Raw genomic sequence first — 16500 nt, forward strand, 5'->3', positions numbered from 1 at the left:
TGTCACATGCAAGGCTGATTGTGGAGAATACCTTTGGTATTCTCACGTCTCAATGGCGCATGTACAGAGGAGTCATTGGAGTCAGCCCTGCAAATGTGGACGCCTGTGTGAAGGCTTCCTGTGTCCTGCATAATTTCCTGAGGAGGACCTCCAAGACTAGAGGAACTGCAAGACGTGCAGGACCACCCCCAGCTGCAGACAGGGAAGCTGCTGGCCTACAGGCAGTAACCCGAGTGGGCAGCAACAACTCCGCACGGGAGGCCATCCGTGTCCAGGAGACATACACCTCCTATTTCTCCACCGAGGGAGCTGTCAGCCTGGAGTATAAGCCTAGTGCTACAAACGGCTCTTTTAAGAGCCACCAACTACATTAGCTTTAGTTTCCATATTTAAGCACCTATACACTTTTAAATAGGGATGCACCAAATCTGATATTGTGCGTAATCTGAAATGTGAGCTGCGCTAATTACGCTAGCCAGCCTAAAATTTATTTTGCATTAATAATTTTGAATTACCTTGTTCTGTTTAGCCTATTACAATTTGTTATATTCTATATAAGGGAATTAATTTCATTTTATTTTAACTGTTCGTTAATTGAAATGTGTGATGCTGTTATTGAAAGTATGCTACTGTGTTCTTTATTTATTACAGTTTGTTCATTTAATTTTAGTTTTTCTTTATTTAAATTTCGTTTTTTTATTTTTATTTTTTAAATTGTTTTTCCTTATTTAAATCTACCCTTTACTGTCAGTAATTTGTTAGTCAGAAAAATATTAGACTACCTTATTAAAAGTATTGCTTAAGTTAACAGACGTGTGTGTGTGTGTGTGTGTGTGTGTTTTATATCACTATTGGTGAGGCGCGCTGCTTCCCGCTCGCGCTCTTCTGTAGTTTATTAAAAGTTTATTAATTCTGAATGTGTCGCGTGTTGCGTCTCGCGTGGCCATCTATATTGCGCCAAATGCGACACTGCACTCCCTTGTGAAGTCGATTGGATGAACGGTTCACGAAATAATCAAAATGCAAACAGACATACAGACACATTCCTGCCTTTATTAGAGAGAAGAATATGTTCAGCCCCCTCTCCGAAGCTCAAAAAGTGGTATTCGGACCAGCCCTCAAAAAAATGTCTCAATTTTATAGTAGGCTCTCAAATAATTGATCTTTTTGATATTAGTTATCTTGTTTTTCATTAATGTATTTTACAACAATACAAAGAGCAATGTGTAACGTTTTACCAGATTAGTGTTACAACTGTTACACTTATTGTCTCTTATTTGTTCCCCACTAAATGTTTTTTTTCACTAAATGTTCAGATTTTATACAATTATTGTGCACTCGTGATTTTTCTAGACTAAATTTTACTGCTGAATTATCCACTAATCTAGTTTTTAATAGCATTTTTGTCATATATTTCGGATCGATTCTGAAAAAAGTGGTATCGGTGCATCCCTACTTTTAAATTATATAACATGGATTTAAAAATAATATGAAACATAACCATGAATGTTGAAAATATTTTACAATATTTATTGAAAAAAACAAACAATTCATTCAACTGACTAAACATTTACTCTTGAGCGAGCTAACAAAAACTTTTTTCACAACTACTGTTTTGGTAGGAACGAAAGTTTACATCGTATGTTTCTCCGGAATCAGCCAGTGCGAAGGACGGCTATATTACGATTGGTTGCTGGCGTTTTGCTGCTGAACCCCGTCATAGCTCATTACCATAAAGTTGAGCTACTTTCAACTTTCTGATTGACGCTCTGGTTGCCCAAAATGCGACAGCGATGGATTTGACGCTCCTTGCAGCTGAGAGAAGCCAGCTTCCATTGAAAATGAATGACTTTGGAAGCTCAAGTCGGCGGCGGCGTGCACGTACAGTTAGGGTTTCCAACACAGCACGGGCTAACATACTGTGGTAAAAATCCCAAATGTGGAGTTTTTATATTTATATATATGAATATATTACATATTATTAACATATGATAGGCTACAGTTCAGCAACATTACACGACCAAGTGCCGTTTCCTGAATACCATCACGATTGAAATGTGACTGATTTCATATAACAGCTCAATAAATAAGTAGGCCTACTTACTTTTTAGATGCAATAGTGACTGCTTTTGTTCTGTTTCAGCAGCAAAAAAGTTCCAAACAAAGATCACAGCAGAACCATATAACGCATCTCAGCTGTGTTTTATTACTGAAGGATGCAGCGTTCTGAACGAATCGATTGAGTCAAAGATTCAATGACTCATACATAAACAATTGCCTTAATCTTGAATGAATCAGTCATTTGAACGAACTGTTTGAATCAATGACTCTCATTAATGCGGTCACTCGCCGCCATCTAGTGGCGATTTAGTTTCATGTTTAAAGGCATCACCCCCCCTCCCAGCATTTCTTATTTGTATATGAAATAATTTTGCAGTTTAATGATTTAGGCCTAATTAGATTGGTAACAGCCATAGTGTCTTGATAATAATAATAATAATAATAACTTTATTCTTATATAGCACCTTTAAAGCAGCTTCACAAGGTTCATAATAGAACAAAAGTGAATGACCAATTTACTTGCCCAAAGGACAAGCACGTCAAGGCTTAATGTCGAGCCCTGCTTACTGATGTAACAATTGCAGGGTCATTTATCTCAGAAGATGATGTCTTAAAAGTCAAGAACAAGGCGAACAAGAACAAGTGAAGGCGAATATATTTCTCAAAAACTAGTAAAAATAAGGATTTTAAATAACAGGTTTATAAGAACATAGTGTGCAGAGTGATGTATACAGTAAATACCCTTTTGACTGTTTTACGTATAGATAAGAATTTGCACGCATTTCCAGAGCCTCCCGAACTCAAACCCAGTTCTGAAGGCATGACCCAGTGCTCCACAGACACACAACACCAATGCTTAGTGCACTGCAAGTAAGCACAATGTTTAAGGTCTCTGTGTAATATACAATGCATGGCTCCCGCTTGAACTCCTCCAGTCACAGACCACACATGGCAGTGACAGAAGCCACTCCACTTCTGCTTCTAGACATGAGAAGATCATCAACTGGTTAGAGAAAACTGTTGCAGCGGCTGTTTGTTTGGTGGCCTGGAAGGCTAAATCTGTGGTGCAGCGCAGCTCGTTTTCACTGCGTCAGGGGAAAGCATTTCAAGCACTGGTTGATGCAGAGATATACCCCAAAGTGTCATCAACGCAGTGTCTTGTTCCCTGTTCTCAGAACTATAACCCTAACCCTTTCTAAAGAGAATAATGTATACAATAGGGACTACAGCCCCTTTGGGGCTTGGGACCTAAAAAGTTGCTAGGCAACAGTGATGTGTACCTTCAACGGCGGGAAAAAGTAGCAAACTCTGAAATGATACACCGTCTGTTATGCATACAGTTGATTTGACCTAAAATAAAATATACACACATTTAAGAAAAGTCAGGGTACTTTAGTTAAATGGGTTTTATTTCAAAGTTATTACATTGCAAAATTAAAAAATTAGTTTTAACTAGTGTTAATGTCCTCCGTGTTTACTTCCGTATGACGTCTACCAGTGTTGCCGAGTCCGTGGTTTCCCCACTACTTTTGAGAAGAAATTGGGTGGATTTTGTTGTGAAAACCTGGCAACCCTGTTTGTATCGTTCTTTTGCGCATGCGGGTCAGTTCAGAACCATGATCTGTTCACACTGGAAATCTGACATTGGCCACATTTAAAACAACGTGAACAGCTATACACAGAAATCTGAGCAAAAATTGAGGAATTGAGCATCAAGGCTCACAGTGTGAACGTAGCCAAAGATAAACTTTTACACATTATTGTGACAGTTAAATTATAAGTAACTGAAATAAGCACAAAGGTCAGTGCATGTCAAAACACCTTCAGGGCCCAAAAACCTCCTCGGACCCCAGACACCTTTTTAGTTGAAACATTTTGTACATTGTTGGCAGGTGAAGAGACTCTCTTAAGTGTGAATTCTTGTGTGGACTTGAAGTCGTCACCTTCATTTATATAGCGCTTTTACCAATATAGATTGTTTCAAAGCAGCTTTACAGTAATAATGGGAAATTAAAGTAACAGAGATTGTTTTGACTTGACAGCAGCTCTAGAATAAAGTTATTGTCCAGCTAAAGTTAGTTTACCATTAAGGTTTCAATGTTGAGCCAACTTCTTCCACACTGTTGGCAGGTGAATGGCCTTTCTCTGGTGTGAATTCTAATGTGGACTTCAGGCTTTCTCTGACTACTGAAACTCTTTCCACACTGTTGGCAGGTGTAAGGCTTTTCCCCAGTGTGAATTCTTGTAAGGTTTTCTAAGGTTTGAAGTTGATAGAAACTCTTTCCACACTATTAGCAGGTGAACGGCTTCTCTCCAGTGTGAATTCTTATGTGGTTCTTTATGGATCATCGTTGACAGAAAACTCTTTCCACACTGTTGGCAGGTGTAAGGCTTTTCCCCAGTGTGAATTCTTGTAAGGTTTTCTAAGGTTTGAAGTTGATAGAAACTCTTTCCACACTATTAGCAGGTGAACGGCTTCTCTCCAGTGTGAATTCTTATGTGGTTCTTTATGGATCATCGTTGACAGAAACTCCTTCCACACTGTTGGCAGGTGTAAGGCTTTTCTCCGGTGTGAACTCTCATGTGGTCTGTCCAGGTTTGATGTTGACCGAAACTTCTTCCACACTGTTGGCAGGTGAATGGCCTTTCTCCAGTGTGAATTCTCATGTGGACTTCAAGGTTTCTCTGACTACTGAAACGCTTTCCACATGGAAGGCAGGTGTAAGGCTTCTCCCCAGTGTGAACGCTCATGTGGACTTTAAAGTTTCTATCATGATTGAAACTCAAGGCTTCTCTCCATTGTGAATCCTCATGTGGTCATTGTTTGACGTTCACAGAAACTCTTTCCACACTGTTGGCAGATGTAAGGCTTTTCTCAAGTGTAAATTTTCATATGGACTTTAAGGTTGTCATTCTTATTGAAACTCTTTCCACTCTGAAAGCATGAGTAAGGCTTCTCTCCAGTGTGAATTCTCATATGGACTTCAAGGTTTCTCTAATTACTGAAACTCTTTCCACACTGAAGGCAGGTGAAAGGCTTCTCACCTGTGTATACTCTCATGTGGTCTTATAAGGTTTTTACATTGATCGAAACTGATTTTGTACACTATTAGCAAGTGAACAAGCCATTCATCTCCCTGATGTGAATTCTCATGTGGTTCTTCATGGATCGTTGTTGACAGAAACTCTTTCCACACGTTGGGCAGGTGTAAGGCTTCTCTCCGGTGTGAACTCTCATATGCCTGTTAAAGGTTCCTTTTTGAGTGAAACTTCTTCCACACTGTTGGCAGGTGTAAGGCTTTTCTCCAGTGTGAATTCTCATGTGGTCTGTCCAGGTTCGATGTTGACCGAAACTTCTTCCACACTGTTGGCAGGTGAATGGCCTTTCTCCAGTGTGAATTCTCATGTGGACTTCAAGGTTTCTTTGACTACTGAAACGTTTTCCACATGGAAGGCAGGTGTAAGGCTTCTCCCCAGTGTGAACGCTCATGTGGACTTTCAAGTTTCTATCATGATTGAAACTCTTTCCACACTGTTGGCAGGGGAAAGGCTTCTCTCCTGTGTGAATCCTCATGTGTTCTTTTATTGTTTGACGTTCACAGAAACTCTTTCCACACTGTGGGTAGGTGTAAGGCTTTTCTTCCGTGTGAACTCTCATGTGCCTGTTAAAGGTTCCTTTTTGAATGAAACTTTTTCCACATTGTTGGCAGGTGAACGGCTTCTCTCCAGTGTGAATTCTTGTATGGTTTTCTAAGGTTTGACGTTGATAGAAACTCTTTCCACACTGTTGGCAGGTGAACGGCTTCTCTCCACTGTGAATTCTTATGTGGGCTTCAAAGTGTACTTTTTGAGTGAAACTTTTTCCACACAGCTGGCAGGTGAAAGGCTTCTCTACACTGTGACCTCTCATGTGGTTTTTTAAGGTTCGATGTTGATAGAAACTCTTTCCACACTGTTGGCATGTGAAAGGCTTCTCTCCAGTGTGAATTCTCATGTGGTTCTTTATGGTTTGAGGTTGATAGAAACTCTTTCCACACTGTTGGCAGGTGTAAGGCTTCTCTCCACTGTGAACTCTCATGTGGTTCTTTATGGATCGTCGTTGACAGAAACTCTTTCCACACTGTTGGCAGGTGAACGGCTTCTCTCCGGTGTGAACTCGAATATGCCTGTTAAAGGTTCCTTTTTGTGTGAAACTTCTTCCACATTGTTGGCAGGTGAACGGCTTCTCTCCAGTGTGAATTCTCATGTGGTCTGTCCAGGTTCGAAGTTGATTGAAACTCTTTCCACACTGTTGGCAGGTGAAAGGCTTTTCTCCGGTGTGAACTCTCATGTGGTCTTTCAGAGTTTGATGTTGACTGAAACTCTTTCCACACTGTTGGCAGGTGAATGGCTTCTCTCCAGTGTGAATTCTTATGTGGGCTTCAAAGCGTACTTTTTGAGTGAAACACTGTCCACACTGAGGGCATGTGTAAGGCTTCTCTCCACTGTGAACTCTCATGTGGTTCTTTATGGTTCGAAGTTGAGAGAAACTCTTTCCACACTGTTGGCATGTGTAAGGCTTTTCTCCGGTGTGAACTCTCATGTGGTTCTTTATGGATCGTCGTTGACAGAAACTCTTTCCACACAGTTGGCAGGAGTAAGGCTTTTCTCCGGTGTGAACTCTCATATGCCTGTTAAAGGTTCCTTTTTGAGTGAAACTTCTTCCACACTGAAGGCAGGTGAAAGGCTTCTCTCCAGTGTGAATTCTCATGTGGTTCTTCACGGATCGCCGTTGACAGAAACTCTTTCCACACTGTTGGCAGGTGTAAGGCTTTTCTCCGGTGTGAACTCTCATATGCCTGTTAAAGGTTCCCTTTTGTGTGAAACTTCTTCCACATAGTTGGCAGGTGAAAGGCTTCTCTCCAGTGTGAATTCTCATGTGGTCTGTCCAGGTTCGATGTTGACCGAAACTCTTTCCACACTGTTGGCAGGTGAACGGCTTCTCTCCAGTGTGAATTCTTATGTGGGCTTCAAAGCGTACTTTTTGAGCAAAACTCTTTCCACACTGAGGGCATGTGTAAGGCTTCTCTCCAGTGTGGATTCTCATGTGAACTTTAAGGCTTCCCTGATTACTGAAACTCTTTCCACACTGAAGGCAGGAGTAAGGCTTCTCTCCAGTGTGAATTCTCATGTGAACTTTAAGACTTCCCAGCTTACCGAAACTCTTTCCACACTGAAGGCAGGAGTAAGGCTTCTCTCCAGTATGAATTCTCATGTGGATTTTAAGGTTTCTATGTAGAGCAAAACTCTCTCCACATTGGCGGCATGTGTAAGGCTTTTCTCCGGTGTGAATTCTCATGTGCCTGTTCCAGCTTCCTTTTAGAGTGAATCTTAATCCACATTGATGGCAGGTGAATTGCCTCTTTCCAGTTCTCATGACTTTAGGTTTTCCATGTTGACTGAAATTCTTTCCTAACTTAAAACAAGTTAAATAACTTCTTGTTCTTGTATTTTGAGCTGTGTTTCGCATGGAAGTCTTTTCAGGCTGTGAACAACTGAAAGATTTTTCTCCAATTATGAAACCAAGAAGATTCTCATACTGATATTTCTCTTCAATTTCATTGAGTATTTCCCTCTCCTCTTTCAGTGCCATTAGGTCTAAGGTAAAAAAAAAAAGAAAAACAAAATGTTAACCCCAGTTGAATGGCATTAGTGGCAACAGACATCAAAACATATAGATATGTAATGCATCAAAACCAACGACGTCTATTCTTGATCCTATATACCAGGGGTTTCCAAACCTGCTCTGGAGGGCCGGTGTCCTACAATGTTTAGCTCCAACTTACCCAATACACCTGCCTGGAAGTTTGTAAAGTTGGCAGAAGACATTGATCAGCTGGTTCAGGTGTGTTTAACTGGGGTTAGAGAAAAACTTTGCAGGAGAGTGGCCCTCCAGGACCAGGATTGGACACCCCGGTTCTATAACTTCTATGCTTTGAAATAAAGATGTACTGGTCGACTGGCTAATAAAACAGAACCGGATGGTTTTTGTTTTGGCTGATCTCTATACTGGACTAGCACACACGGCATTGCAATAATTTCCCAAAATATTTAATGTGTAGAAATATTATCAGTCTGTGAAAAGGATGTTAACAAGCCAGAGATTCAGAGGAACACGCTTAATACGGATACAAAGTACACTGTACTGTACAGTGGTACTGTACACTGTCTGCTCGATTGCTCCTGTCTGCCCTGTTGCTGCTGCTGCTTATGTGTTGCATTGGTTTGCGTCTGTAAGCTTCGTATCTTTCTGTTTTTAATCATTATTTACTATAATTCCTTGTTATTTATACTGCTAAATATAACTTAACATCACACATTAACCTGACATCGCTAGCTTCAATCTAAATCGTTCTTGCTAGCACAACACGCTAGTAATTCGCTAGCCTGTTAGCGTGCCATCCGTGCGCTCTTTATTTATTTATTCTCTAGTGCGCTCGCGCCTTCCGTGCGCTCTTTATTTATTTTTATTTTTTCTCGCGCGCCTTTTAAGAGTTCATCAAAAAACTGTGGTATCAGTCAACAAACACGGTGAGTCATGTCATCTTTTCCTCTTATTGTCACCTGCACCTCATGTAACATGTATAGCATAGCCTTCTCTGTCAGCACAGGTTTTACATGTGATAAATGCAGGGAGATAGTAAAGCTGACGGGGAAGATTTCAGAACTAGAGACACGCATCTAAACTTTAATCAAGGTTAATTGTAAGAGTGCAAGGGCTTTAGATACTGCTTTGGATGCATCTAGCTTAGTGAACTCTGTACATTATTCGGTTCCAGCCACAGAGCCCGTGCAGCAGGGAAATTGGGTGACAGTGAGACGCAATAGTCGCGGGACAAGCTGACAGGCTGGAAAACTGGGTGGGGCTATCTGGGATAGTCCTAAAATGGTTCAGGTCATACTTAAGGCCTCATTATACTTCTGCGTCGGACATACGCCGGAGCCTATACGCCGTAGGCAACGTGTTGGTTTTAATTTATACTTCTGTGTCGTTGTCCGCGTTGACGCGCACCTGGGGAGCATGAAACCCCGAGGGAGGGGTTCTGGCAGACCAATCACAGCGCTTGTGTCCGCGTAGAATTGACGCGTTGTTACATTTTTGGAGAGGTGCACGTCAGGGTACGCCGAAGGGTACGCGCGCTACACACAGCCTACCACGTAGCTACGGCGGCAGTTCGACGCAGAAGTATAAAACAGGCTTTAGATGGGAGAGGTTATTATGTGAGTATAGGAGACCATAAGTCTGAGTGGACATCCATGACATGCGGAGTCCCTCAAGGCTCAATTCTTGCGCCACTCCTGTTCAACCTGTATATGCTCCCAATGAGCCAAATAATGAGAAAGAACCAAATTGCTTACCACAGCTATGCAGACGACACACAGATCTACTTAGCCCTATAGCCTAACGATTACAGCCCCACTGACTCCCTGTGCCAATGCATTGATGAAGTCAACAGTTGGATGTGTCAAAACTTTCTTCAGTTAAACAAAGACAAAACTTAAGTCATTGCGTTTGGAAACAAAGATGAAGTTCTCAAGGTGAACGCATACCTTCACTCTAGGGGTCAAACAACTAAAAATCAAGTCAGGAATCTTGGTGTGACACTAGAGTCAGACCTTAGTTTCAGTAGTCATGTCAAAGCAATAACTAAATCAGCATACTATCATCTGAAAAATATTGCAAGAATTGGATGCTTTGTTTCCAGACAAGACTTAGAGAAACTTGTGCATGCTTTCATCACCAGCAGGGTGGATTATTGTAATGGACTCCTCACTGGCCTTCCCAAAAAGACCATAAGACAGTGTCAGCTCATACAGAACGCTGCCGCCAGGATTCTGAGCAGAACCAGAAAATATGAACATATCAGACCAGTCCTCAGGTCTTTACACTGGCTCCCAGTTAAATTTAGGATTGATTTTAAAGTATTATTACTGGTATATAAATCATTCAATGGCCTAGGACCTCAATATATTGCAGATATTCTCACTGAATATAAAACCAACAGATCACTCAGATCATTAGGATCATATCAGCTAGAAATACCAAGGGTTCACTCTAAGCATGGCAAATCTGCTTTTAGCTATTATGCCAGCCGCAGTTGGAACCAGCTTCCAGAGGAGATCAGATGTGCTCCTACAGTAGTCACTTTCAAATCCAGACTCAAAACACATCTGTTTAGCTATGCATTTACTGAATGAGCACTGTGCCGCTGTTCGTCTGTTTGTACTGTATTTTATTTTTCTAAACTGTTTTAATTATTCTTATCTCTTTTTATTATTTTAATTTCTTCTATGTAAAGCACTTTGAATTGCCATTGTGTATGAAATGTGCTATATAAATAAACTTGCCTTGCCTTGACAAAACACCGCTCTTCCGTTCCTATTACAACATCAAACAGATTCTCCCCGCTCAGTGAAACACCCACTGAGAATCGTGTTGATTGTGCCCTAGTAATTGGCGATTCGATCAAACGGAATGTGAAAATAGAGACACCAACCACCATAGTCACATGTTTGCCGGGAGCCAGAGCGCCTGACATCAAAGCAAATTTAAAAGTGCTGGCTAATGCTAATCGTAAATTCTCTAAGATTATTATTCACGTCGGCACTAATGATGTTCGACTCCGCCAGTCGGAGATCACCAAAATTAATATTAAAGAGGTGTGTGAACTCGCAAGTACGATGTCAGGCACTGTAATTTGCTCTGGCCCCCTTCCTGTTCGCAGGAGTGATGAGATAGTTAGTAGATTGTGTTCACTCAATGGCTGGCTGTCGAGGTGGTGTCCGCAAAATAATATAGAATTCATAGACAATTGGAAAAGTTTCACCGACTGGCTAAACCGACCGTCTGCTAGCGGCCTCGCGTCACCCAGGTCAGATAAATCCCATCACATAGAGCCTCTTTCACCTAGATATCATCATATAGAGACTGTGTCTGTTCCCCGAATTAGGACATGCAAAAAACTCCTAAACCCATTCAAGGGTAAAAATTTAATTGATGTTCAAAAAATTAAAAATAGATATAATACGAATGAACAAATGATAAAGCTTGGGTTGTTGAATATTCGATCCCTTACTTCAAAAGCACTCATTGTTAATGATATGATTACTGACTATAATCTAAATGTGAGGTGTTTGACAGAAACCTGGCTAAAACCAGACAATTACATTACTTTAAATGAGTCCACCCCGCAAGATTACTGTTATAAACATGAGCCTCGTCTCAAAGGCAAAGGGGGAGGAGTTGCTGTAATTTATAGTAATATCTTCAGAATTACTGAGAAGTCTTGTTTTAAATATAATTCTTTTGAAGTGTTGTTGCTAAATGTAACACTATCTAGTGTAAATGATAAATCACTTTTAACATTTGTGCTGGCTACTGTATACAGGGCACCATACAGACTTTATCAAAGAATTTGCAGACTTTCTATCAGAGTTAGTACTGGCTGCAGATAAAGTACTAATTGTTGGTGATTTTAATATACACATCGATAATGAAAAAGATGCATTGGGATTGGCATTTAAAGACATTCTGAACTCTACTGGAGTTACACAACACATGTCAGGACCTACTCATTGTCGTAATCATACTCTAGATCTAATATTATCACATGGAATCAATGTTGATGCCGTTGAAATTCTGCAGCAGAGCGATGACATCTCAGATCATTATCTAGTCTCGTGTAAATTACATTTAGCCAAAGCTGCAAAGTCGACTCCGTGTTACAAATATGTTAGACCCATCACTTCTGCCACTAAAGATTGCTTTATTAATAATCTTCCTAATCAGTTTCATCATCTCAGCATCCCAGATAGCTTAGAAGAACTTGATATTTGCGACAGAAACTTTTAACTCTCTCTTTTCCAGCACTTTAGACACAGTTACTCCGTTGTGCTTAAATAAGATTAAAGAAAATAGTCCAACGCCGTGGTACAACGAGCACACTCAGGCCCTTAAGAGAGCAGCCAGAAAAATGGAGCGCAACTGGAAGAAAACAAAACTTGAGGTATTTCGCATGTCATGGAAGGAGAGCTCGATTGCTTACAGAGAGGCTTTAAAAGCTGCTAGATCTGCTTATTTTACAACCCTATTAGAAGAAAATAAACATAATCCTAGGTATTTATTTGAAATAGTGGCTAAACTAACGAAAAAATAAAGCTTCAAGCCTAGAAGTTTCCAAGCAACACAGCAGTAATGACTTTATGAACTTCTTCACTTATAAGATTGATAATATCAGTGACAAAATTATAACTATGCAACCGTCTACTACAGTATCGCATCAGGCAGTGCATTGTAGTCTCCCTGAGGAAAAATTTGATTCATTCATTGCTATAGAAGAGGAAGAATTGACTAAACTTGTTAAATCATCTAAATCGACAACATGTATGTTAGACCCTATACCGACTAAGCTACTGAAAGAGATGCTTCTAGAGGTCATAGATCCTCTTCTTACAATCATTAATTCATCTTTGTCTCTAGGATACGTACCAAAAACTTTTAAGCTGGCTATGATTAAACCGCTTGTTAAAAAAAACGCACCTTGATCCTACAGAATTAGTCAATTACAGGCCGATCTCGAATCTACCCTTTCTGTCAAAGATACTAGAAAAGGCAGTATCCTCACTACTGTGTTCCTTTCTAGAAAGAAATGATATCTGCAAGGATTTCCAGTCAGGATTTAGACCGTACCAAAGTACTGCGACTGCTCTCAGAGTCACAAATGATTTGCTCTTATCATCCAATCGTGGTTGTATCTCTCTATTAGTGTTACTCGATCTTAGTGCTGCATTTGACACTATTGACCACAACATTCTTTTAAATAGACTCGAAAATTATGTTGGCATTAGTGGAATTGCTTTAGCATGGTTTAAATCATACTTATCTGACCGTTATCAGTTTGTAGCAGTAAATGAAGAGATGTCTCATCGATCACAAGTTCAGTATGGCGTATCACAAGGCTCAGTACTAGGACCGTCGCTGTTCACTCTGTACATGCTACCATTAGGAGATATCATTAGGAAACATGGCAAACTGTTATTGGACTTCTGTGCTAGTTACAGCTTGCCCATAATGATCACCATGTTCAAGCATAAGGGTGTCCATCAGTGCACATGGCACCAGGACACCCTAGGCCGGAGGTCGATGATCGACTTTGTGGTTGTTTCATCTGACCTCCGGCTGTATGTCTTGGACACTCGGGTGAAGAGAGGGGCGGAACTGTCAACTGATCACCACCTGGTGGTGAGTTGGATCCGATGGCGGGGGAGGAAGCTGGACAGACTCGGCAGACCCAAACGTACTGTGAGGGTCTGTTGGGAACGTTTGGCCGAATCCCCTGTCAGAGAGATCTTCAACTCCCACCTCCGACAGAGCTTCGACCAGATCCCGAGGGAGTCTGGAGATATTGAGTCCGAGTGGACCATGTTCTCCACGGTGCCTGTCGAGGCGGCAATCCCCGAACCCGGTGGTGGACACCGGAAGTAAGGGATGCTGTCAAGCTGAAGGAGTTTTATCGGGCCTGGCTGGCTTGTGGGACTCCTGAGGCAGCTGACGGGTACCGACGGGCCAAGCGGACTGCAGCCCGGGTGGTTGTGGAGGCAAAAACTCGGGCCTGGGAGGTAAGTAAGTCAGACTTGTTCCCGGTGCATGTTGGACTCCGGCAGGGCTGCCCTTTGTCGCCGGTTCTGTTCATAATTTTTATGGACAGAATTTCTAGGCGCAGCCAGGGGCCGGAGGGGGTCAGGTTTGGGGACCACACGATTTCATCTCTGCTCTTTGCTGATGATGTTGTCGTGCTGGCCTCATCAAACCAGGACCTTCAGCATGCACTGGGACGGTTTGCAGCCGAGTGTGAAGCGGCTGGGATGAGAATCAGCTCCTCCAAATCCGAGGCAATGGTTCTCAGTCGGAAAAGGGTGGTTTGCCCGCTTCAGGTTGGTGGAGAGTTCCTGCCTCAAGTGGAGGAGTTCAAGTATCTTGGGGTCTTGCTCACGAGTGAGGGAAGGATGGAATGGGAGATTGACAGACGGATCAGTGCAGCTTCTGCAGTAATGCGGTCGATGTACCGTCTGTCGTGGTGAAGAAGGAGCTGAGCCGCAATCGGTCAGCCGGTCAATCTACGTTCCTACTCTCACATATGGTCATGAGCTGTGGGTCATGACTGAAAGGACAAGATTCCGGATACAGACGGCCGAAATGAGCTTTCTCCGCAGGGTGGCTGGGCGATCCCTTAGAGATAGGGTGAGAAGCTCGGTCACTCGGGAGGAGCTCAGAGTAGAGCTAGAACTTTCTCACGTAATAACCTAGAATACTGTCTAACACTTGATGGCTGCTCTGTCAAGTCTTCGTCGTCGGTTAGGAACCTGGGTATGCTCTTTGATACCAATCTTTCATTTGAAAGTCACGTGTCTAGTATCTGTAAAACCGCATTTTTCCATCTTAAAAATATATCTAAATTACGCCATATGCTCTCATTGACAAATGCGGAACAATTAGTTTATGCGTTCATGACCTCAAGGCTAGATTATTGTAATGCTCTACTGGGTGGTTGCCCTGCACGCTTAAAGGGTAACTAAACCAACTTTTTTTAGATAATGATTTGTAAGAATGGGGCTTTATTAGTGCTGTTCATTGATTCGAGTAACTTTTTTGACATTTGGGTATAAAGTGTTTTAATTCTACAATATATGGTGTAAAAACGTCTGAGTGCTGCCCTCTTCAGGTTGAACGGTGGCTACTGCAGTTGAATTTTCCTATTGGATGTTTGCGGTGGTATGTGACGTAAGCGGTGGCAGGTGACGTAAGCAGGTTCCAGCTCACCACGCCCTCCCTTGGTACGAGCTACCACGCATAGTATTGCATCAGTTAGGATAGCTTCAAGTTAGTGTAGATTTATCTGTATTTAGTACAGTGGTCAGGAGGGTACGTAGGTGTAGTGTTGCTGGTTGCAACAGCACTGCTCGACTGCATAGCTTTCCAGCAGACTTGGAAATTAGGCGTCAGTGGTTGCATGGACTTGGCCTGGAAGACCGTGAGTTCCCGCCTAGAGCTCAAGTGTGCAACCTGCATTTTACGCGGGATTGCTTCTCCAACGCAATAGAGGTGGACATGTGCTTCTCCACACAGCTCGCGCTGAAAAGCGACGCAGTGCCAAACGCTGCTCCTCCTGCATGGACTCCATCACCGCAGCGGCGTCTTGATGTGAGTGGTCATATATATATATATATATATATATATATATATATATAAAATCACAATTTATGGTTAGGCTAAAATTAATCCTCTGGGGTCGACAAACACGCCGGCGCATTTTGCTGGATTTTTTCACATAGCGGCAAAATATGAATATGCCTACAGAGAGCGCTCACTGTTGACATCAACTCGATAAAACTCATCAGATGCATGTACTTTACGTCGTCTTGCGACCCTGTGAGTCACTCTCTATTTTAGAGTCTGACAGCAGCTGTCAATTAATCCGTCACTGCGGGTCTCAGGTGCACGCCCCCCCCTCGGTTCGTCCCGTCTATCTCCGCTGGGGTCTGCCCACTTTTCTAGCATTTTTCAAATATTGCCAGTGGGTGGAGTCAGGCTCTGACCAGGGGTTTAGTTACCCTTTAATAAACAAACTACAGCTGGTCCAAAACACAGCAGCTCCAGTTCTTACCAGAACCAGGAAGTATGACCATATTAGCCCGGTTCTGTCAACACTGCATTGGCTCCCTATTAAACATCGTATACATTTTCAAATATTGCTGATTACTTACAAGCACTAAATGGTTTAGCTCCGCAGTACTTGAGCGAGCTCTTAGCGCATTATAGTCCTTCACGTCTATTGCGATCTCAAAATTCCGGCCAGTTGATAATACTTAAAATCGACTGCTGGCGGTAGATCCTTCTCCTAATTAGCACCAAAACTTTGGAACAGTCTTCCTACCATTGTCCGGGAAGCAGACACACTCTGTCAGTTTAAAGCTAGACTAAAGACACATCTCTTTGACCTAGCATTCACATAATACATTATAGACTTCTATAATCCAATGTTAGGCTGCATAGATTAGGTCAGCTGGAACCGGGAACACTTCCCATAAATCCTGATGTACTCGTTACATCATAAGAAGAATGGCATCTACGCTAATATTAGTCTCTCAGTTTATACAGAGGTTTACCGCAGTCCGCCGGATCCAGGCCGTATCCAGATCTGATGAAGGACCAACGCTTGGACCTAACCATGACACATCCTGAAGTGCCAGCCTCATCTGCCCTGTGAAGGCCTCATCGACACGACCAATCTGACCTCTGACCTGTAACTCTGCCTGGATCATAAGCACACACTGTTCGTTCGTTGGCGGAGGAGAACTGGCCCCCGACTGAGTCTGGGTTCTCCCAAGGTGTTTTTCTCT

At 42.1% G+C, this 16500-nt stretch overlaps 1 protein-coding gene across 2 annotated transcripts in view; it reads right to left on the reverse strand.

The window, feature by feature from the left end:
* Nucleotides 1-3027: 3027 nt before the first annotated feature.
* The window catches only part of LOC311081544 (uncharacterized protein), a 300285-nt gene continuing 286812 nt past the window's right edge, over nt 3028-16500 (reverse strand). For both annotated transcript variants that reach the window (XM_084112091.1, XM_084112090.1), the window contains one exon: nt 3028-7698. In XM_084112091.1, the coding sequence (XP_083968217.1) occupies nt 5171-7698 (2528 nt within the window). In that variant the 3' untranslated portion in view covers nt 3028-5170. The remainder of the gene's footprint in view (nt 7699-16500) is intronic.

The sequence above is a fragment of the Abramis brama genome (assembly GCF_963993115.1).
Source record: "Abramis brama genome assembly, chromosome: 4".
NCBI lineage: Eukaryota > Metazoa > Chordata > Actinopteri > Cypriniformes > Leuciscidae > Abramis > Abramis brama.